We start from the raw sequence: 19,899 nt of genomic DNA, 5'->3' as shown, positions 1-19,899 counted from the left end.
TTTCCCCCCACCTGCTTAGACCCTTATCTGAACAAGCACAGCACGGCCCACCCCGCCCCAGAACAGGGCTTTTTCCCCCCAGAAAACCCGGCTCGCCCTCCCCACCCCTGGGTGCGGTGGCGGGGGGGGGGGGGGGGCGGCTCCTTTAAGGCGGGGGCGGCGGGGCTGACGTCAGGAGCTGTCCCCGGTGCTGAAGCAAGATGGCCGCCCGTTAACCAACCGGGGCGGCGGCGGGAGCGGCGGCGGCGGCGGCGGCGGAGGAGGAGGAGGAGGAAGAGGAGGAGGAAGAAGCGAACGGCACCGGCGCCGCCACCGGGACCATGTCGCTGCTCTGCGTCGGAGGTAGCGGGGGAGGAGGGGACGCCAGGCGGGGAGGGGGCGGGGGGCAGCACCGGGAGCCCCGTTGCCCGCCGCGGGGGGGGGGGGCGGGTACCGGTACCGGGGCAGCGAGCCCCTCCCCCCCCCTCCGCGGTGGGCACCGGGGCGCCCGGTGCTGTCGGGGGGGTGGGGGGTGGGGGTCGTGAGAACGGCTCCATTCACAAAACAGCGGAGCGTGGATTTATGAATGAACCGGCGGGGGGCGCGCGCGCGGCGCCGGAGCCGGGAGTGGGGGTGGGGAAGGGAGGAAGGGGGGCGGGGGGGTGGGGGGTGGGCGCACCCCACCCGCCGAGGCTCGTGTTCCCCCCCCCGCTTCCCGTCTCTCCCTCCCCGCCTTCCCCCTCCCCCCCCCCGGAGCCCCCTTCTTCCCCCTCCCCCCGCGCATCTCTCCCCACCCCCCCTCAAACGCAGCCCCCCCCCGCCCCCCCAACCCCCCCCCACCCCAACACCCCCCCTCACCCCCCCACCCCGCAGACACAGCCCCCCGCCTTCCCCAAACGTCCCCCACCCTAAACACGCCCCCCACGTCCCCCCCCCCGCCCCCGATTCCCACCCCCCCAAGGACCCCGACCCCCCCCAGCATCGTCCATCCCAAGCACCTCCACATTCCCACCCCCGAACACCCCCAAATCCCCCTGTCCTTCCCCACCCCCCAAAACCCCCTAAATACCCCCCCAAATGACCCCCCCCCAGCACCCCACGCCCCGGCAGGCGTTGCCCCACCTCAGGCATGGGGATACTGGGGGGGTTGCTGGGGGGGGGGGTCAGGGCAGGAGCGCGGGGGTCTGGTGCTGGTGGGGACCCAGTTAGGGGCGCTGGTCACCCCATACTGGGGGGAACTGGGGCAGGGGGTGCGCAGGGAGGGGATCCCCGCACCCCAGCGCGCTGAGACCTGCCCAACTCGGTGCGCAGGTGGATCCTCGGGCTCGGCCTCGCTGGCGCTCAGTCGGGGGGGGGGGGGGAGTCTTGGGGGGTCCCTTTCCCCCTCCCCAGGCCCTGCGGCGCCCCGATGGGGAGGGGGTGGCACCTGGGGGTCCCGGGGGTGGCGGGACGGCGGTGGCAGAGGGACAAGGGACAAGGCGGGGCACGGGGGCGTCTGGGGTTCCCGCGCCCGGGGGAAATCAGGAAGAAAAAGGGGGCTCCACCCCCCCCGCCCCACGCCCGAGCTGAGCGGGATGGGGGGCTGTGCCCCCTGCCACCCCCCGCCGTCTCCTTGTCCCTTAGGTGCCGTCCCAGCCCCCTCTCCCGTGGCAGTGCCACCATGGCTGGCAGGGAGCCGGGCCAAAGCCGGCGGTGCCCCCGCGTGCCCCCCCCCGCCAGCCCCAGATTTGGGGTCCCCCCCTCTGGCAGGGGGAGGGCCGCGTCTCCACTCCCCTGTAAGGGACTGTCACACGCGGTGACACCCTCAGCGAAGCCGGGGGCGGAGGGTGAGAAACAGCTCCCGGCGGCTTCGGGCTTCCCCCTCCGCCCCGTCACCGCTCGCGGGGGGCAGCTCTTTTTGTCACCCTATTTTTGGGGTCCCAGGGGTGGAGGTGCCACCCCCAGAGCCTCCCCCAGCCTCCGCCCGCCCCTCCCGCCGCCACCCGCAGCCCCTGGGGGGGATGCGCCTGGGTGCCGGGCGCCGAGGTGGCCCTGGGAGGTGCGGGGTGAGCGGGGACAGGGGCGCGTGGCTGGGAGGGGGGCGTCTGAAGTGGTGCGAGGCAGACAGACAGATGGACGGGCGGGTGGACGGGCATCCGGAGGGACAGATGGAGAGACGGCTGGACAGATGGATGGAGGGGTGGGGAGACGTGAGCAGGTAGGGGTGGGTGGATGGAGGGACAGAGGGGTGGATGGACAGAGGGAGGCGATGGATGGGTGGATGGGTGGATGGGTGGATGGAGGGGCAGACAGACAGATGGATGGATGAATGGATGGATGGATGGATGGACGGACAGACGGATGGATGGATGGATGGATGGATGGAGGGGTGGGGAGACGTGAGCAGGTAGGGGTGGGTGGATAGAGGGACAGAGGGGTGGATGGACAGAGGGAGGCGATGGATGGACAGAGGGAGGCGATGGATGGGTGGATGGGTGGATGGATGGGCGGACAGACGGATGGATGGATGGATGGATGGACGGATGGATGGATGGATGGAGGGGTGAGGAGACGTGAGCAGGTAGGGGTGGGTGGATGGAGGGACGGAGGGGTGGATGGACAGAGGAAGACAATGGATGGACGGATGGAAGGATGGATGGATGGATGGATGGACAGACAGATGGATGAATGGAAGGATGGATGGAAGGAGGGATGGATGGACGGATGGACAGAGGGGGGGGGTGGATAGAGAGACAGGTGAGTGGATGGGTGGTCAAAGGATGGACGGACAGAGAAATGGGTGGATGGCCAGACAGGTGAATGGATGGACGGACAGAGGGATGGACAGAGGGATGGACAGACAGACAGGCCTGTTGCTGGATGCCCACAGCCCAGCCTGGTTTTTAGGCCGTTGCCAGTCCCATCCCTGCCAGCTGCCTCCTGCCTCAGTTTCCCCAACTGGCCCATGCCCCCCCGCGGACGCCGACCACCCCGGCCTGGGGAGCACCTTGGGTCTCCCAGGCTGTCGGGGGGTCCCCAGCTCCCACGGGGGTCCCGCTGCCCCCAGCTCCTTCTCTGGGGGCTCAGGTTGACTCCAGCCCAAGGGTGGCACCCTGCGACCCAGCACCCCTGCGCCAGCTCGGGGGCCCCGTTGGTGGGCGGGAGGGCAGCACAGCTCGCTCGGGGCCGGCAGCCGCAGATGGTGGCAGCAGGACTTCTCCCCGGCAGTAGACGACAGCCAGGAGAGCCACGTGTTCCCTGGGTAATTGTTTGTTCCTGTCAGCTCGGGTATTTTTGGAGCTTTTCCTTCCTCTGCTCTCCCGTTTCGGAGGCAGCGGCTGGGGGAGAGCGGTCGGCCCCGGCGGGTGCATCTGGGTCCAGGGTGAGGGCGAGCTCCCACGCTGGGGGTCCCTGTGCAGCTCTGAGCACGGCACGGGCAGGTTCTGGTACCAAATACTGTCTTATAATAATATATTATATAAAATGTATAAAATAATACATTATTTATAATATAATACATGTAAAATATAATATTATACACAGCGATGCTGGCCATCCCCATGCAGTCCCCTGGGCTCCCAACCTGGCAAGGGGATCTTTGGGATCCCAGAGCCTCGTGCCTGGCCTCGAACCAACCCCTCACACGTGACCCCCCCCCCCCCATCCCTGAGTGAAGCCGCAGCTCCTGGAGTCCTGTGATTCCCTGGAAACATGGCTGCCAGTGACGTGCCTGGCGACCTTCCTTCGGGCAAAGTCGCTGCAAAGAGCCGCCCAACGCGTGACCCTCTGAGCGGCACAGGGCAGGCGGCTGAGCCGATGGATCCGCAATTATTTTCTGAGGGGTGTGCTGAGGCCGAGCCAATGATTCCCCCTGCCTCAGTTTCCCCAGAGGTATGCCGGGGCCAGGCGGGGGCCGCTCATGCCACGTTGCCTCCTCCAAACCCCGCCAGGCACGTGGAGCTGGCGGCAGCCCCCGCGGCCCCTCCGGCGCTGGCGGCGGGTGATAAGCGGCTGGCGAGTGGCACGTCTCTGAAATCAAATTACCTTTGATATCGCCAGGGCTATTTTCATCCCTCCTTGGTCACGTTGGTCTTCCACCCGCTGGCACCCGCGTCATTTAACCGTTCTCCGGGTGCTGTGTCATTCCTGCCCTGCCTGGTCCCCTCCCGTAAGCCCCAAGGACACCCCTGGGCCCCGCCACCCCTGGCAGCGGCAGCGCCGGTGCCTGGCTCTGCCCAGCTGCCTCTCTGCCTCCCCATCGCGGGCAGAACCTGGGTACCAACCGCCCCTGCGCCTCCCGCTCGCAGCACTGGTGTAGACTGGGGGGGGGGGGGAATCAGCCAGAATCAGGGGCGTTTGTTCCCGTGGTGCTGAGCAGGATCCGACCCAGATGCGACCCCTCGCCCCTGCCTGCGATCAGCCGTTTGGGAGGGGTCCCCAGTGGGTAGGATGGGACCCAGCCCCTCGGTGCCCCTGGGAGGGGGACAGGGCTGGGGTGCAGCGGGGGCTGGTTTGGGGCTCCCTGCTGCAGCAGAGTGGGGGGAGCATCTCCAGCACCCCTGGGGCTGCCGTGGGGCGCGGGAGGGCCACGGCCTCCCCCGGGTTCCCTGTGCAAAATCTGGGTCAGCGGTTTGGGAGACGGCGAGAGCCTTAACCCTGGCGCTGCTGGGCCTGCGCCCCACGGTGGGGACCGGAGCTGGGGGAAGGCTCCCCCAAATCCCCCTTTCCCCCCAGAAGATGTTTGGTAACATCATCTGTTTCCCCAAACGGATCCAAACTAAGAAGTGGGGGGGCGAGGGGGGTTAAACACCCCCCCAGCAGATGGAGGCGGGTCGTTTGGGGTTGCAATGAGATGTTTCAAGTTGTCCAAAGTGGCAGGTTTTGGGGGGGGGGGGCTTTGCCGGTGCCTGCCTCCAGCTCCTGCCTGATCCCCCTCCCTCGTGCCTGGCGTTGGGGACTCCTGATTTACACCAGCAGGAGGGATCCCACCGCCTTCCCCCACCTTGCAGCCTGGGGGGGGGGGGTGACGGCCAGGCCTGGGGTCCTCCCACCCCTTGGCACCCCGGTGGGGGTCCCCAGCACCCCGGCACGGGGATCTCAGGCTGAATCTCTTCCCTCCCTCTCTGTCCCCGCAGTTAAAAAGGCCAAGTTCGACGGGCCCCAAGGTAAGCGGCCCCCCCACCTGCCTGCCCACCTGGGGGGGCCGGGGCAAGGGGCTCGGCTCTGGGGCTGGTGGGATGTGGCAGGATCAGAGGAAGGTCTGGGGGTGGCGAGGGGACCCCAGGTTCCGCCTCAGCTCTGGAGGCATCATTGGGCAAGTGGGGGGGAGCAGACACAGAATTGGGGGTGCCCTGGACAGGACGGCGGGGCTCGCAGCCAAGCCACCGCTGGCAGTGGTGGGATCCATCCTGCCTGGCCGACTGGGGCTGGGGTGCTGAGGGCAGTGTGGGGGGACCCCACGGGAGGGTGGCAGTGGGGGGGGTATCGGGGGGGGTGGGGGGGGGCACTGGGGGCCACTTCACCCTCCGCTTGTTCCCACAGAGAAGTTTAACACCTACGTGACGCTGAAGGTGCAAAATGTCAAGAGCACAACCATCGCGGTGCGGGGCAACCTGCCCTCCTGGGAGCAGGACTTCATGTTGTGAGTGTCCAGGGGCCGCCCCGGGGTCCCCCACCCCTGCTGCTCCCCCCTACCCCCCCACATCAGGGGGAGGTCCCCCCCTGCCCGTCCTCCCCCGACCCCAGCCCTGGGGGGCTCAGCTGAGTCCAGGGGCCAAGGGGATGGGCAGAGGCTGGGGTGGCCCCGGGGGGCTGCTGGGGGGGGGGTGACCTGATACCTCTCCCCCCTCCCCAGCGAGATCAACCGGCTCGACCTGGGCCTGACAGTGGAGGTGTGGAACAAGGGGCTCATCTGGGACACCATGGTGGGGACGGTGTGGATCCCCCTCCGGACCATCCGGCAGTCCAACGAGGTAGGGAGCCGGGCACGTCCATCCCCATGGCAGACCCTAAGGGACACGTAGCCACCCCCCTGGCTGTCCTTCGGGGGGGGCAGAGCCTTCTCCATCCCTGCTTGGAGAGGACCCTGCTTGGGGCTGGACCCTGCGTGCCTGGGGTTGTGGGGCTGGGGAAGGGGGTCCCTGGCAGCTCTCCTCACCCCCATTTCTGCCCTGCAGGAGGGCCCTGGGGAATGGCTCACGCTCGACTCCCAGGTCATCATGACCGACAACGAGATTTCGGGCACCAAGGACCCCACTTTCCACCGTATCCTCCTGGACACCCGCTTCGAGCTGCCGCTGGGTGGGTACCGTCCCCCGGCACCCCAGGACTGGGGTGCATCCTTCCTTGCCCCCAGCCCCAGGGATGCTCACGGGGCTTGGGGTTGGGGTTGGGGGTCTGCCCCTGTAGCCCCAAAAGCTGGGGGGCTGTTTGGAGGGGGGGGAGCTGTGCCCCAATCGGGATCTTTGCCCTCGCAGATATCCCCGAGGAGGAGGCCAGGTATTGGGCCAAGAAGCTGGAGCAGCTCAATGCCATGCGGGACCAGGACGATGTAAGTCAGCGCAGAGCCAGGGCTGGGGCGAGGGCTGGGCAGGGAGCAGCAGTGCTGCGAGCAGGCAGCCCTGACTGGCCCGTCTCTCCCCAGTATGCCTTCCAGGAGGAGCAGGAAAAGCCTCTGCCTGTTCACAGCTCCCAGTGCTGTAAGTACTGTCCTGTACCTGCCCCACTGCGGGACCCCCCCCCCCCCGCCCCACTCCCCCAGCTCCCTGCAGCAGGGATGCACAGGAGTGGGGTCCGTGCCTGCCTTGGGGTGCTGGACCCCAACCCAAGTGGGGCTCAATGTCACCCCACACCCTGTCCCCATCCCCGTTCCCATTCCCATCCTCCCTCCCGCGTCTGCCGGTGTTCCCTTGCTGGCTCCCGGCCCCACCGTGTGTGAGCCCCCCCGTGGGGCTGAGCCGCAGGGGAGAGGGGCGTGGGTGGGCATGGCAATGGGGCTGGTAAAGACGGTCCCCGGGGAGCCTGGGCGAGGGGCAGCAAGGTTGGCGAGGGGGCTGCTCGGTGGGGGCACTGGCAGAGGTGTCTGGGGGATTTGGGGTGGCAGCTCGGTTTGTCCCAACCTGTGCCTCAGTTTCCCCTTCTGTAATCACACCAGGGCCACGTGCAGCCCGGCACTGTCCCAAGCACAGCTCAGTGCCTCTGTGCCCGGCCTCAGGCCCTGTCCCCTGTGCAGTTCAGTGCCACCGTGCCTAGCCATAGCACTGTCCCCAGCCTGGCTCGGTGTCACCATGCCCAGGCCCAGGCACTGTCCCCAGTGCACTTCAGTGCCACCGTGCCCATCCCTAGGCCCCATGCCCGTCCCATCTCGGTACTGCATTGCCCAGCCCCAGTCCCTGTCCCCAGCACGGCTCAGTGCCCATGTGCCCCATCCTGGGTGCTGTCCCCAGCCCACCTCGGGGCACTGTCCCCAGCCCAGCTTGGTGCCACCATGCCTGGGAGATGCTGGTTCCTCCCAGCCAGCTCCTGCTGCTGTCCCAGAGCTGCCTCCATCCTTATTGTCTCTGCCCCCTTTTTTTTGTAGGCAACTGGAATTATTTTGGCTGGGGAGAACAGCAGAGTAAGTATCCCGTCCCCTCCTCTCCTCCCAGCCTGGCGGTCCCCAGCGCATCCCCCTTTGCCGTGCTCAGGGGGCTCAGCCGTGGGGCTCAGGGGACCTGCAGCTCCGCTCCAGCCTGTGGCCTTGCTCTGTGGCTCTGTGCTGGGTGAGGACGGAGGCACCGAGCGCCCTGTCCTGGGCAGGGCTGTCCCCACAGCCTGGCGGGGACACGGCACCGTGAGGCTCTGTGCCCTCGGGGTGCCCTGGTAGCAATGAGCAGCTCGGGCTTTGCCGCTGTGGCGGGACTCGGTGGGGCAGAGGGAGGGTCCCCGCACCCTGTCCTCCTCCTCCCCCCTTCTGTATATCACATTTCCCCCCTCCGCCCTCCCCTCGTCCCCCAAAACCCCTGTCTGCAGAGGGGAACACGTGCAGCTTGCCCCTCGCCCCTTCCTGGCTCTGTCTCCCCAGCACGGTCCCACAGCGGTGGGGACACGGTGGTGGCAGTAGCGGGGCTGTGCCGGGCACGGGGCAGATTTGGGGATCCCTGGCCGCAACAGCCATGGGGCCGTCCCCTGTCCCACTCACTGTGGCCCCTTGCAGACGATGACCCCGACAGCACGGTGGATGACCGGGACAGCGATTACCGCAGCGAGACCAGCAACAGCATCCCGCCGCCGTACTACACCACCTCCCAGCCCAACGCCTCTGTCCACCAGTATCCCATGAGGCACCAGCAGCAGAGCTCCCGCGACTCCTACACCGACTCCATGCAGAGCTATGAGATGGACTACTCAGACCAGCGTCCCATCAGGTAGCGTCGGCGCAGCCAGCTCCCCCCCGGGACCTGCTCTCTCAATCCCCCCCGCAGGTGGCAGAGGCCGGCGTGTCCCCGGGGTGACGCCAGGGACGGCGCTCCCAGGGCGGTGGGTGACGGAGGGAAGGATGCTGAGGCGAGGGAGAGGGGGATGGTGCCGGCCCCAAGCCTTTCCTTCTCACTGGAAAGTTTTCAAGCTCTTTGGGTCACCGTCCTCCTCTGTCCTCACTGGGACCCCCAAGCCCTGGCTGTCCTTGCTGGGAGCCGAGCTGGTGGGGTGTGGCCTGGCTGGGGACGCAGACGTGGCTGTAGGCAGAGCCGCAGGCAGGGATGCCTGCCCGGCGCTTTGTCCCCGTGGTCACAGCACGGCCCAGTTCCTCGCCAGCATCCAGCCCAAGGTGCCAGCCCCGTCCACCAGGACGGAGCCTCCCTGCCAGCATCCCCACGGCGGCAGGGGATGCCGGGGCATGGCGGGTGGCAGCGGCGCGGCGCCCGGAACCTCGCTGATCATCTTCCTCTCCTCCCCGGCAGACGCTATGGTAGCGTAGACTCTGCCGCAAACGGACGCAGCGACGCTGAGTCCGCTTCCGAGTCGAGCAGGCGGACCAGCCGCCAGCCTTCCCTTGAGAGCAGGCGGTCCCTAGACCTATCGGATAGGTGGGTCGCTACCTCGTCGCGTGCCGTGTGCCGTCGCAGAGTGCTGTGGTCGGTCCTTGCAGCCGTGGTGAGGCCAACACCAGTCCCGGCAAGGGCGGCCTCGTGCCGCCGCGGAGTCCCCCTCTCCCCGCCCTGGTCCGCCTTGCAGAGGAGCAGCATTGGGATGCTCCAGGTGTCTCTTGGCCCCGTGGCGTCCCCTTTTTGCTGCTGCGCCCCAGTTCATGGGGGCGATGCCCCAGCACCCTGGTCCCGCTCACCAGCACAGCGACCGGCTGGCAGCGCTGCTGCCTGTTCCCTGCCGTGCCAGTGGGTCTGGGAGCTGGGGCCTCGGGGACTCAAATGCCACCCTCCGTTTCTGGTCACCTCCCAGGGAGCACCTGGCTGGGCAGAAGCCTCGCGCGGTGCTTTGGGACCCTCACGATGTGCCAAGGGCCCCTCTCCCAGCTCTGGCCAGGATCAGGCTGGGGAGGTGAGGGGTTTCCAGGCATGAGCCGTGTCTCCTGCACCCCTGTGCCCCAAGTCCCCCTTCCCAAGGTACCTGGATGATGCCAGCACCCCTCTGCTGGGACCAGCCTGGGCATCCCCCAGCACCCTCCTCCCTGCGGTGTCCCCTGCCTCCCCACTGCCTGGCCCAGCCACTCTGGGCCCGGGGCTCTGCCCATCCTGTCCCCTTGCCCCCTTCCCCCTTGCCCACCCCTGAGCCCTGGCTGCCGGTGCTGGAGACGTGGTGTCGGCCTCTTCCTAGGCATGTTCCTGTCCTGTCTGCATGTTTGCTTATGTGAGCCTCTCCCCACGGAGCCCCGCGGCCACCCCGTCCCCGGCGGCCTCCTGGGGTGCAGGGACCCCCTCTGCGCTGCTGCTCCCCCAGGTGCAGGCGGCTGTGAGAGGGGGATGCTGGAAGGGCCGGGGGCCAGCGGGGCAGATGGGGCGGGGGGAAGGGGTCTGGCCTGGCAGGAAGAGCGGAGAGGGGACCCCTGGGTAGGGATGATGTGGTTAAGGGGAGCGATGGGGCTGAGGGGGTGTCCTTGGAGAGCGGGTGCCCGGGAGGTCTACAGGGAGCGCTGGGATGTCAGGGCAGAGGGGGGGTGACGGATCTGCGGGCTGGGGGCAGGACGGGGGGTGTCTGGCAGAAGCAGGAGGCAGGATCTGGCTGGGGGTGCTGCGTGGCTGCGCTCGGCCCCCAGCCCTGGCAGGGGGGAGCCGAGGGGACAGACACCGTCCCCCACGTCCCCACGCTCAGCCCAGGCACAGGCAGGAAGGTCAGACAGCTGCGAGTGCCCCAGCCTGGGGGGCTAGTGCTAGCCCACGGCGTCTCCTGGGTCTGTGCCTTCGACTCTCAGGATGAGGAGCCCGGTGCTGGCACAGGGCTGTGCCCCGGTGGGAGCTGCAGACCCTCCCGCCCGCGGCGCAGGGACCCCGGGTCCGGCTGGGGCGGCACGGGGCAGGCCAGGCTGCGGCATGGGCCCACGGGAGCCCTGTCCTTGTCTGCCCTCTGCCCCGCAGCCCCACAGGGAGCAGCCGCTACGCCTCCTCGGCCGAGCTGAGCCAGGGCAGCTCCCAGCTGAGCGAGGACTTCGAGAACGAGAGCCTGCGGGACTCGGAGCTGGATGAACGGGACGGCGACTCCTACCACTCCTGCCACAGCTCCGTCAGCTACCGCAAGGACTCGCCCCGCTGGGAGGAGGAGGATGATGACCTCTATCTGGAGGAGGAGGAGGAAGAGTTCAATGAGGACTACAGCGAGAATGAGGAAGGCTACCCCAAGGAGGAGGAGGAGGAGGAGGACCTGCGGCAGCAGGGCACCTATGAAACCCCCGAGCACGATGCCTACCCCCCACCGCAGAAACCCCCCGGGCAGCAGCAGCAACAGGTCCCCCAGCAGCAGCAGCAACCGCAGCAACCCCAGCTGGTCCCACAGCTGAAGCCGCAGCAGCAGGAGAGGAAGGAGGAGAGGAAAGAGGAGAGGAAGGAGGAGAAGGACACCTCTGCCCCCCAGGAAACCCCAGAGGCCCTCCAGGCCCAGCGGGGAGCGGACGAAGCTCCCCTGCAAGAGGCAGCCCCCGAGTCCGAGCCCCCAGAACCGGCTGAGAGGTAGGAGGGAGATGTTGACCTGTAGCATCCTTGTGCCTGGTGACACCGAGGATGCTCTGGAGGTGGCCTGGGGCTGGTGCTGGTGCTGCTGGTGCCAAGGGGCAGCGCCAGGGACTTTCTGTGGTGTCTGGGGCTTTTCCAGGTGCCTGAGGCCTTGAGGTGGGGGAAGCCCACCTTGTGCCCCCCAGGCGAGGGTCAGCCCCCTCGGGCACGCTGCCCTGGCCCAGCCACCAGTGCCACGCTAAGCAGGGGCAGAGTTCAAGGCGGTCAGGATCCTGCCAGGGCTACTGGGGCTGCAGGTTTTTAACCTGGGACAAACCTGGCGATGGGGGAAGCGGGGGCCTGGGGCTGCGATTCCTCTCCTCTGGCTCAAGCTGTTGGCTCCCTGGATGGAGAGGGTTCCCCGCAGCTCGGCACGGTCAGAGGAGCAGATTTCCTTCACAGGAGTCAATCCTCTCCCTAGGCCACTGGTAAAAGCTCATCCGTGGCCTCCTTTGCTGTACAGATGAATTATTTGGTGGCCAGGTCCCTGGTACAGCATGTGAATAATTCATGTATTGGTCTCTGCCTTTAATTATTGAACATGTCCATTTTTCGCTCTGCACAGAGGGGAAGTGTGATGGGCTTTTTCGGTCTTTTATTTAGTTTAAATTATAGACCAGAGCTGGGGAATTGCTAATTTAAAAGAATGTGTAATGAGCTTTTTTTAAAAAAAAAACATATTTAGGCCCAAGGGCTGGCTGGAGTCCTGGCAAAGGTGGCCTTAGTTCATGTCTGCCTCCGGTGCTTGTTCTCTGGGCAGGGGGCCTGGGGGTCCCACGCTGGGCACTGGGGACCATGGATTAGTGCCGGGGACCCCAGATTAGTGCTGAGGATCACAGGTTAACGCTGAGGACCCCAGATTAGTGCTGGGGATCACATATTAGCACAGGCAAGGCCCCACAGGGCCAGTTTGGGCAGGGGCATCCCCTGAGCTCCCCACGGCCTCGTCCCAGCCTGGTTCTGGGCACCCATCTCCAGTGTCACGGCACACCAGGCTCTCCAGGAGGCTGGGATGGTTGGAGGATTTATTTTCTTTTCCTCCGTGTCTCAATTTTGCAAGAGAGGAGAAAAAAATACCCACAACAACCAGCACGCCCAGGCTGGCAGGTCGCCCTGGGCTCGGAGCCACTGGGGTGTTGGGATCTCTTAACCCTTAAGGAGGTGGTGGGAAGCGGCCAGAGGACGGCCTGCTGGGGAGATGAGGGGTGCAGGATGTTTAATCCACGTGCTGGGGTCCCCGGCAGCCCCCCGACCCTGTGCTCCTGGAGGGATCCTTCTGTTTGCTTGGGTGCCCAGGGCAGAGACTCCCAAGGGAGGGGGAACCCCTGGCTTCTTCTCCTTGCTCTGCCTTGACTGTGCTGCCCTTTGCGGTGGGACTTGCTGCCTTTTTAGTGTCTTTCCTGATAACAAGAGGGTTTTTTTTCCACGGCCACGCTGGCTCAAGGCCCATCAGGATCCCTACATTGCAGCCTCAGTCCTGCTCGGCGGGTGGGGGCTGACTCCCCCCTCCGCAGTGCCGTGCTGGGAGGCGAGCAAGGTGTGTGTGCTTGCAGGGAGCAGACGGAGGTGGAGGTGCAGGACCCCAAAGCACGAGCCAAAGCCAACTGGCTGAGAGCCTTCAACAAGGTCTGCATGCAGCTGCAGGAGGTGAGCAACCCCGCGGCCGCCCGCCACCGGGTCCCAGCGCCGCTCATGTGCTGGGCTGGGGACGCGGCCCCTTCCCGCGCCCGGCCATCTTCCAGCCACGTCCGCTCCCCGGTCCCACGGACATCCCACACCCTGAGGGCAGTGGGAACCTGGGGGCCCCACCAGTGGTGGCCCCACAACCCCGTTCATGGCAAGTGGGACCCCCACGAGGGGCAGGGAGTGCTGCGGACCTTCCCCCGGTGTGTGCTGCATGTGGTGTGCTGGTGCGACCCCCTCCGCCCTCTCCCCTCTATTGAGTTGACAATTTTTTGTTCTGTTTTTAGACTCCATCCTCCATCTTTTCTTTTTGTTTTGGCTCTGGATTCGCCCCCCGGGGCTTCGATCCCCCTCCCCACCGCTTCTCTTTTCAGTTGTCCACCACCATGGCCCTTGCGCCCGCGTCTCCCCTTCCTGCAGGGAAGGGGTGTAGCCTGCCTGCAGGTAAGCATGTCCCATGGGAACGACCCAGCAGCGTGTGTGCCTTCCCTCTGTGTGTGTGTGTGCAGGGATTGCCCCACGAGGGAGGTATCATTGCCTCTTTCCTCCCTTCTCCCCCAAAATAATCCCCTCCCTGCAAGGGAGGCGGCACTGCGGGACGCTCCCTGCACACACCCCAGCCCTGGTGTGCTCTGGCTTTTCCCCGCACTTCTCTCCAGCCGGCTGTGGGTCCGTGCAGACCCGCTGAGCCTTTCCAACGATGCTTCTCCAGTCCCCCAACCCCTCAATTTTTGCAGCCATCCCCACTGCTTTGCCAGCATGAGCCCCTCTGCTGAAGCCTGCCCGCTGCTTGCCCAGCTCAGCCTCTTGAAGATATTTTACTCCCAGTGCAAGCTCTTTGCTGGAAAGAGCCCCGTTGTTTTAGGAACACGCTTTTCTCCACCCACCCTATAAACCCTTTACATGCTTCCCCACTGCTGCGGGTGCCGGCTGGGTGCTCAGCTGCCAACAGCGCCGAGCCCCGGGGAGGGCTGCCACGCGTGCCGGGGGCCCAGCGCTGTGCCCGTGACGGCCGCCCCGTGTCTTGCAGGCCCGCGGGGAAGGCGATGGAGAAGCTAAATCCCTGTGGTTCAAAGGCGGGTGAGTATGTGGGAAAGCCGGTACTTTCTGTCCCCCCGGGGTCTCGCGGGCTGCTCTCCCCTCCTCGGTAGGATGTGCTTGTCGGGGGGCTGGCGTGGGGAGGTGTTGCCGAGCTGCGGGCAAGCGGGTGGGCAGATGAACGCTGCTCGCTCGGTGCTTTTGGAGGAGCCAGCAGAGATGCCACTGCTCCGTGTCCCCGAGAGCCGCTGCCGAGGGGGAGAGCGAGGAGGTGAGTGGGTGAGGACGGGACTGAGCTGGGGTGGCAGCTCCCACCTCTGCCATCCGGGGCTCACGTGCTGCCATGGGGAACCCTGAACCTCTCACCCGGACGGGCGGTGGGTGCCACCCCCGTCTCACCCTTGCAGGTGGCCCTGACGCTGACCCGGGCAGAACCTGGCAGTTTTCCTTGAGAACCCACCAGATCACACCAGGGTTTTCTTGCGGACAGGGCTGGAGGCTGCGAAACAGCGTTTCTGCCCGAGTCGCGCTGCCTCGGTTTCCCTCGCAGCAGAACCGCTTGCTGCCCCCCCTTCGTGTCCCAGCGGGAGACCCCAGCTCTCCCGCTCCACGCTGCAAAGCCAAAGCTAACTAAGCCAAACGGGCTATTTTTTTTCCCTGCGTTTCACTGTCACGCCACTGAAGCAAAACATCTTCACGCAGGGAAAAGAAATTTTCTGCCAGAATCCCCTTCCCTGCAGTTTTTAGGCCGGTGATCCCTGCCGTGGCCGGGGCGGTGGTGGGGACGGGGGTCCCACGGGGGTGTCCCAGGCCAGCCGGGGGTTGCTCTGCGGTCCTGTCCGCCGAGTCCCGAGCGAACGCAGGGCGACAGCAGGGGCTCCCTCCCTGCCTCAGTTTGCCCTTCCCCGCTGACTCTTGTCTCTCTTGCAGGCCTGGTGGCGGGCTGATCATTATAGACAGCATGCCGGACATACGCAAGCGAAAACCCATCCCCTTAGTTAGCGATTTGGTGAGGTTCCTCCTAACGCCTTGCACCACACAGCTGCCGGCTTCGCTCCCGCTGCGCCCCGCTGGACTGTGCCGCCCGCCCGCCCCGGCCGGTGTTTGCTGGGCGCCCGTGCCCTGCTCCCCAGCCGCCTCTAACATGGCTTGTGTTTTCTGTTTTCTTTTCTCCGGCCTGGCTTGGCCGTCCCTGGCGGCAGGGGGGCGGCAGTAAGGTTTCTACGCTGCATTAACAGCATGCCCGACATTAAGCCTGGACGCAAATCTCTCCCTCTAGTCAGCGATCTGGTGAGCGCAGTCCGAGGGGTTAAAGAGAGAGCACCCTTGGGTGCTGCTGGCCAGCCCTGCCCAGCCTCCTCTAGCCCTGCCGGCGGGGGGCGGGGGGTCCCAGGCTGTTTTGGGGGGCTCCTGGCAGGGCACCTCCACCCGAAGGTGCTTCTCTTTAACGGAGCTCCAGGGCCCTGTCCCCACACCAAGCATCAGCCCAAGGCTTCCCGGGGCTGTGTCTGGTTTCCCATTTTTTTTACCGGTGCCGCGTCCCCGCTCCCTTTCCGTCCCACCTGCCAGAGGCTCCCCGCAGCTCGGACTGCGCCGGTGCCGGGCAGATGGACCCGTGTACCAGAGGAGGGGTAGCGCTGGCTCTTCTGAGCCGCACAGTCCCTATGCTCCTGTCCCCAGCATTGTCACGCTGCGCCGCTACAGCCCTGTCCCCATGCTGGGGTCCCATCCAGCCCCTGGGCTGTAATGCACAGGGTCACTCTGCTGTCACCCCCCCGGTGACAAGAGACAGCAATTTTGGAAACCAGACACCCTTTGCACCCAGAATTAGGTGCCCTTCACCTCCTTCCCCCTCTCTTTACACCCCGCTGCCTCCACTTTGTGCCCTGCCCAGGGCGTCCCCAACCCGCCTGCCCTCTCCCATCCCGCTGCCCCCCCTTGCTGCCCGAACCCCAGTGCCCTCCGCCCCCAGCCCGCTGGGGCAGCCGCTGATGCTTCTGCACTGTGCTGTGTCGGTGTCGGGGTGTTGGGGTGTTGGGTTGTGGGGTGGTGATGGGGTGGGCAAAGCGCGGGGGTCAGGCGGTGCCGCTGCCTTTCCCTGCTGGAATTTGGCAGGCTGCAGCCAGTGCTGGTTTCCCTGGGTGGGAAACCCCCCCAGGGACCGGCCCGGCGCTGGGTGTGGGGTTGGGGTTGTCCCGATTCCCAGTCGTTCCGGCAGGGAAGGGGCCAGGACTTGCTCTGCTGTGAGGTGGCTCACACTAATGGCCTTTTATTCCCCCCTCGCCGGCCCTGGCTGCCCGCAGGCAATGGTAAGTGCCCCCCACCCCGGTCTCCCCGGGGTCTCAGACACACGTTGAGAGACTCTGCTCTGCTGGGGCTGAACTGGGAATGCTTTGGGCTGCTGAACTGGTTCCAGTCCCACTGCACAGCAGGGTAGCCCTTTGCAGCGCTGGCATCCCTGGGAGCTGGGCTGTCCCCACTGCCAGCCCATGCAGCCAGCACCCACCCCTGTCTGGGGTAGGGGTCCATCCCGGGTGTTTTATGGCCACTGGGACCCCAAAGGAGTGTGGGAGGGATGGGAGGGACACCCCATGCTCTGCCGGATCTGGGAACTGTGTTTCTTTCCCACAGTCCCTGGTCCAGTCCAGGAAAGCGGGAATCACGTCCGCGCTGGCCTCGAGCACCTTGAACAACGAGGAACTGGTATGTGCTGGGGTTGGCTGGGGCGCGGGGCGGTCGTGGTGGGAAGGCTGAGCCCCAGGCAGCCCGGCCAGCAACGGAGATGCGCGGTCCATGCCACACCAGCATCCTCCTCCGGCGATGCCAAAGCCGCCGGGATGCTCACGGCTGCACCTGGGGATGGTGGCGTTTGTCCTCTGCCCTGCTTGTCCGCACCCAGCGGTGACCTTCATGTGGCCCAGCACCCATGGATGGGGTCTCTGCACCCAGCTGCTGTACGGTACCTGAGCTTTGCTCCCCCCCTCTCTTCTGTCCTTGCACAGAAAAACCATGTTTACAAGAAGACCCTGCAAGCCTTAGTGTACCCCATCTCCTGCACGACGCCTCACAACTTTGAGGTGTGGACGGCCACCACCCCCACCTACTGCTACGAGTGCGAGGGGCTGCTCTGGGGCATCGCCCGGCAGGGCATGCGCTGCGCCGAGTGTGGCGTCAAGTGTCACGAGAAGTGCCAGGACCTGCTCAATGCCGACTGCCTGCAGAGTAAGGAGCCGGTGCCTGCAGCCTCATCCCTTTCTCACTTTGGAGAGGGAGGAGGGAGCGGCCCCGGGGAGAGCCGGACTCCTGCCTTGTGCATGGGGGAGGTGGTGAGCAGGGCAGATCTGTCCTGGGCAGGGTGTAGACCCCTCCAGCTTTGAATTCATTCACGCACGGTGGGCTTGGGGGGCTCTCGGCTCTCTCCTGGATGCCGCCTGCCCCCCGCGTGTCACCCATGGCTGTCCTCTCCCAGGGGCGGCGGAGAAGAGCTCCAAGCACGGCGCAGAGGACCGGACCCAGAATATCATCATGGTGCTCAAGGACCGCATGAAGATCCGGGAGCGCAACAAGCCGGAGATATTTGAGCTGATCCAGGAGGTGTTTGGGGTCACCAAGACCACGCACACGCAGCAGATGAAGGCAGTGAAGCAGAGTGTCCTGGACGGCACCTCCAAATGGTCGGCCAAGATCAGCATCACGGGTAGGCACCGGTTGCGCCTGGCACCATGTGCCATGGGGGACCACGGGGCTGTCCCCGTGCACAAGGATCCTGCGTGCTCCAACCCCGCTCCTGCCCCTCATCCTGCAAAGAGGCTTTGGCCCCTGGGGCTCTGCCGGGGGACACGAGGTGCCTGTCGCGGGGATCTCGGTGTGGCTGTGGCACTGACTCCTCTCTCTCTGTCTGTTCTCTCCGCTGCGTGTGCCACGCACGTGCCTCGTGTGGCTGGGTGTGCGTGCTGTGCCGTGCCGTGCCGTGCTGTGCTGCAGTCGTTTGCGCCCAGGGCCTGCAAGCAAAGGATAAGACGGGTTCCAGTGACCCGTATGTCACTGTCCAGGTTGGAAAGACAAAAAAAAGGACTAAAACTATCTACGGCAATCTCAATCCAGTCTGGGAGGAGAATTTCCATTTGTAAGTTCAGCCCCGGCCCCTCCGTCCCCCTTCCTGGCCACTCACGGTCATGATGGCTGTGCTGGCTGTCAGCACATCCCTGCGGGGTGGTGGGGAGCCTCATCCCGCCCCAGCTGAGGGTGGAGGGGGGCTGCTGGGGTCACTGGGAGTACTGGTTTTGTGCCATGGAGGGTTTGGCTCCCGGCGATGGGGGCTGATCCAGACGGCGTTGGGGCTGCCTGAGCACGGTGCAGTCCAACGGGGAGGGTTGGTGCCCCCACAGCCGCTCTCTTCCCCAGTTCCTGCCCGGTGCTGGGATGGTCCCTCTTGTTTAGGGAAGCAGAGGCTATGGAGAGGCTGGAAAGGTTTCCCCGCTCATCCCGGGGCTTGCCCCTTCTCGCTTCCCCAGCGAGTGCCATAACTCCTCCGACCGCATCAAGGTCCGCGTCTGGGATGAAGATGACGACATCAAGTCCCGTGTCAAGCAGCGCTTCAAGAGGGAGTCCGACGACTTCTTGGGCCAGACAATCATCGAGGTCCGGACCCTGAGTGGGGAGATGGACGTCTGGTACAACCTCGGTAACCGGCTGCCCCGGCACGGCCCGCTCGGGCTGGGACTCCCAGCCCTGCGCTACCGGGGGGACAAGCTACCGGCCCCAGTGTGAAGGCTATGTCAGCGTATTAGTATAGGGGCTGCTGTTAAAAACAATATGGAAAGCCATTGGGATCAAGTCTTTTCCCAGGGTCATTCTCCAAACCCTTAGCCCAGGAGGTCTGGAGCACTGGCTGTCTGCAGAGGGGAAACTGAGGCACGGAGAGGCCGCATCTCTGTAGTGCCTGCAGATATGGCCAAATCCCTCTCTGCAATGCCTTGGTGGCATTGCACCCTGGCTGGGCTGCACTCGGTGCTGGGCGTCCCCCTGCCCCGTCCCCAAGAGCCCCTCCATGCCAGACCGTCTGCCCCTCTTCGGGGCCAGGAGCGAGCAGAGTTGCTCTGGGGAAGCCTCACGTCTCGTCCCCCTCCCTGTACCCCCGCAGACAAGCGGACAGACAAGTCGGCCGTATCGGGAGCCATCCGGCTGCACATCAGTGTGGAGATCAAAGGCGAGGAGAAGGTGGCTCCCTACCACGTACAGTACACCTGCCTGCACGAGGTGAGCGGCCCCGGCAGGCGCGGGGGGCACGGCCCCCAACCCAGCGATGCCACCACCGGCCCCGGGGACCTGATGGGACTCATTTGTACCTCCAGAACCTGTTCCACTTTGTGACGGATTTGCAAAACAACGGCGTGGTGAAGATCCCCGACGCCAAGGGGGACGACGCCTGGAAGGTGTACTTTGACGAGACGGCACAGGAGATCGTGGATGAGTTTGCCATGCGCTACGGGGTGGAGTCCATCTACCAGGCCATGACGTGAGTCCCTCGCCCTCCACCCTGCTCGAAGGGGCTGTGCCAGCCCTGGGTGCGGGGGTCACTGTTGGCATCTTCCTCCCCTGCTGCCGTTTGCACCCACCTCCCCGCCACGGGCGCAGACGTGCTCCCCTGGCTCGCCCCGCACCCGTCAACCCCTCCCTCCCCTTCTCCGTGCGTGCACCCCAAACCCTCCACCCTCACCTTCCGCCTCCCTCCGCAGGCATTTTGCCTGTCTTTCCTCCAAATACATGTGCCCGGGGGTGCCAGCGGTGATGAGCACCCTGCTAGCCAACATCAACGCCTACTATGCCCACACCACGGCTTCCACCAATGTCTCGGCCTCCGACCGCTTTGCCGCTTCCAATTTCGGGGTAAGTCCGATGGTGCGTAAACACTCCTTCCTTCTTCTCTCTCTTCTCTTGGGAGGGGGTGGGGGGCTCGGGGGGCAAAAAGGGCCGTGCGAAACACCCCGCTCCAAACTGCAGCCAGGCAGCAGGGGTTCAA

At 65.6% G+C, this 19,899-nt stretch overlaps 1 protein-coding gene across 1 annotated transcript in view; it reads left to right on the top strand.

Annotated features, from left to right (window-relative positions):
- Positions 1-320: 320 nt before the first annotated feature.
- UNC13A (unc-13 homolog A) overlaps positions 321-19,899 on the top strand; it is a gene marked incomplete at both ends in the record, with an annotated part of 35,674 nt that continues 16,095 nt past the window's right edge. The window contains 22 exons of the mRNA XM_082331138.1: positions 321-342; positions 5,094-5,123; positions 5,500-5,599; positions 5,813-5,930; positions 6,135-6,258; positions 6,435-6,508; positions 6,602-6,656; positions 7,538-7,573; positions 8,153-8,363; positions 8,898-9,023; positions 10,527-11,114; positions 12,710-12,803; positions 13,870-13,919; positions 15,080-15,167; positions 16,509-16,580; positions 16,880-17,099; positions 17,347-17,574; positions 17,862-18,003; positions 18,392-18,561; positions 19,021-19,136; positions 19,232-19,395; positions 19,616-19,778. Of these exons, the coding sequence (XP_082187264.1) occupies positions 321-342; positions 5,094-5,123; positions 5,500-5,599; positions 5,813-5,930; positions 6,135-6,258; positions 6,435-6,508; positions 6,602-6,656; positions 7,538-7,573; positions 8,153-8,363; positions 8,898-9,023; positions 10,527-11,114; positions 12,710-12,803; positions 13,870-13,919; positions 15,080-15,167; positions 16,509-16,580; positions 16,880-17,099; positions 17,347-17,574; positions 17,862-18,003; positions 18,392-18,561; positions 19,021-19,136; positions 19,232-19,395; positions 19,616-19,778 (2,991 nt within the window). The remainder of the gene's footprint in view (positions 343-5,093; positions 5,124-5,499; positions 5,600-5,812; positions 5,931-6,134; positions 6,259-6,434; positions 6,509-6,601; positions 6,657-7,537; positions 7,574-8,152; positions 8,364-8,897; positions 9,024-10,526; positions 11,115-12,709; positions 12,804-13,869; positions 13,920-15,079; positions 15,168-16,508; positions 16,581-16,879; positions 17,100-17,346; positions 17,575-17,861; positions 18,004-18,391; positions 18,562-19,020; positions 19,137-19,231; positions 19,396-19,615; positions 19,779-19,899) is intronic.

Source organism: Platalea leucorodia, assembly GCF_965183815.1.
Source record: "Platalea leucorodia genome assembly, chromosome: 21".
In the NCBI taxonomy this organism is placed as follows: domain Eukaryota; kingdom Metazoa; phylum Chordata; class Aves; order Pelecaniformes; family Threskiornithidae; genus Platalea; species Platalea leucorodia.
The sequence above is the reverse complement of the archived record's forward strand: the minus strand, read 5'-3'. Positions and strand labels throughout refer to the sequence as shown.